A 947-nucleotide genomic window follows, 5' to 3' on the forward strand; every position below is an offset into this window, starting at 1 on the left:
GAACAGCCTTGGTGGACTGAGGAAAGCAGATACCTCTATAAGAAATGATCATCGGTTGGTGGACCAGAAAGTCAACATCACAACCGATTGCACGTCAGGCTGAGAATATGGCGAGGGAATATTCATCAGTACCTACTTCTGCTTCTCCTCATTCCACACAGCCACTCCACGCGCCTCCGAGACTATGCTGACGTCTGTTACAGTTGCACGGCGATCTCGAACAGCGATTAGGTCAGGTTTGATGAACGACGTAGAAGTAGGGGCTCTCAACTCCTCGAGGACGGTGTACCCCAGTCGACGAGGACGTTTCGCAAGTTCCCTTGCAACCCGATTATGACGAGCACATCTGGTATCATGCGTGATCCAGCAGGATTGCAACATATGCACCAACCTATCCGGTTGGCCACAGTTTCCACAACATAAGATCGTCTGGCCACCATGACCATGCCGAGCGCTTCTAACTCTCGTCCTAAGCAGGTTGCATCGGAGCCGGATACCGCGGATAAATATCCGTGGAAACACTCGTTCTGGGATTACGAGCCATCGATTCGAGAGAGGCGAAAAGACCAACTCTCGTAAACCGCAACCGTGAAAGCTGTTGTGCAGACTATCACTATTTTCGGAAAACTTTACTCCATCTGCTCCTTTGTGTTCCAAGTTTTCAAAAGGTACCAGGTCACTGAGAAGAAAACAAACGCTTGTCAGTGCAGGCAAAGCCAGTCCTTGCCATTTGGCTGGTGAACTTGGAAAAAAACATATTTCTTCACTTTCGAATGGGCAGTCTTTTGCCAGCGATTTTAGCAAAAACGGTCACTGCAGCTCCAAAATTCCACCGGTATGCTTAAATTTCAAAGCAATGTCTTGTTCCCTTATTCATTTATCACATGCATTTCCCTCATCTACTTCGTCGACTTCGAGCAGCGTCCATGTGGAATCCCCAAGTACGG

At 48.4% G+C, this 947-nt stretch overlaps 2 protein-coding genes across 2 annotated transcripts in view; one reads left to right on the forward strand and one right to left on the reverse strand.

The window, feature by feature from the left end:
* Positions 1–423, forward strand: part of T265_13124 (hypothetical protein) — a gene marked incomplete at both ends in the record, with an annotated part of 7,004 nt that extends 6,581 nt beyond the window's left edge. Inside the window, 2 exon segments of the mRNA XM_009167316.1 lie at positions 162–231; positions 237–423. Of these exon segments, the coding sequence (XP_009165580.1) occupies positions 162–231; positions 237–423 (257 nt within the window).
* The window catches only part of T265_13125 (hypothetical protein), a gene marked incomplete at both ends in the record, with an annotated part of 7,558 nt that extends 6,826 nt beyond the window's left edge, over positions 1–732 (reverse strand). Inside the window, one exon of the mRNA XM_009167317.1 lies at positions 137–732. Coding sequence (XP_009165581.1) covers positions 137–732 — 596 coding nt within the window. The remainder of the gene's footprint in view (positions 1–136) is intronic.
* Positions 733–947: the final 215 nt, after the last annotated feature.

This window comes from Opisthorchis viverrini (assembly GCF_000715545.1).
Source record: "Opisthorchis viverrini unplaced genomic scaffold opera_v5_38, whole genome shotgun sequence".
NCBI lineage: Eukaryota > Metazoa > Platyhelminthes > Trematoda > Opisthorchiida > Opisthorchiidae > Opisthorchis > Opisthorchis viverrini.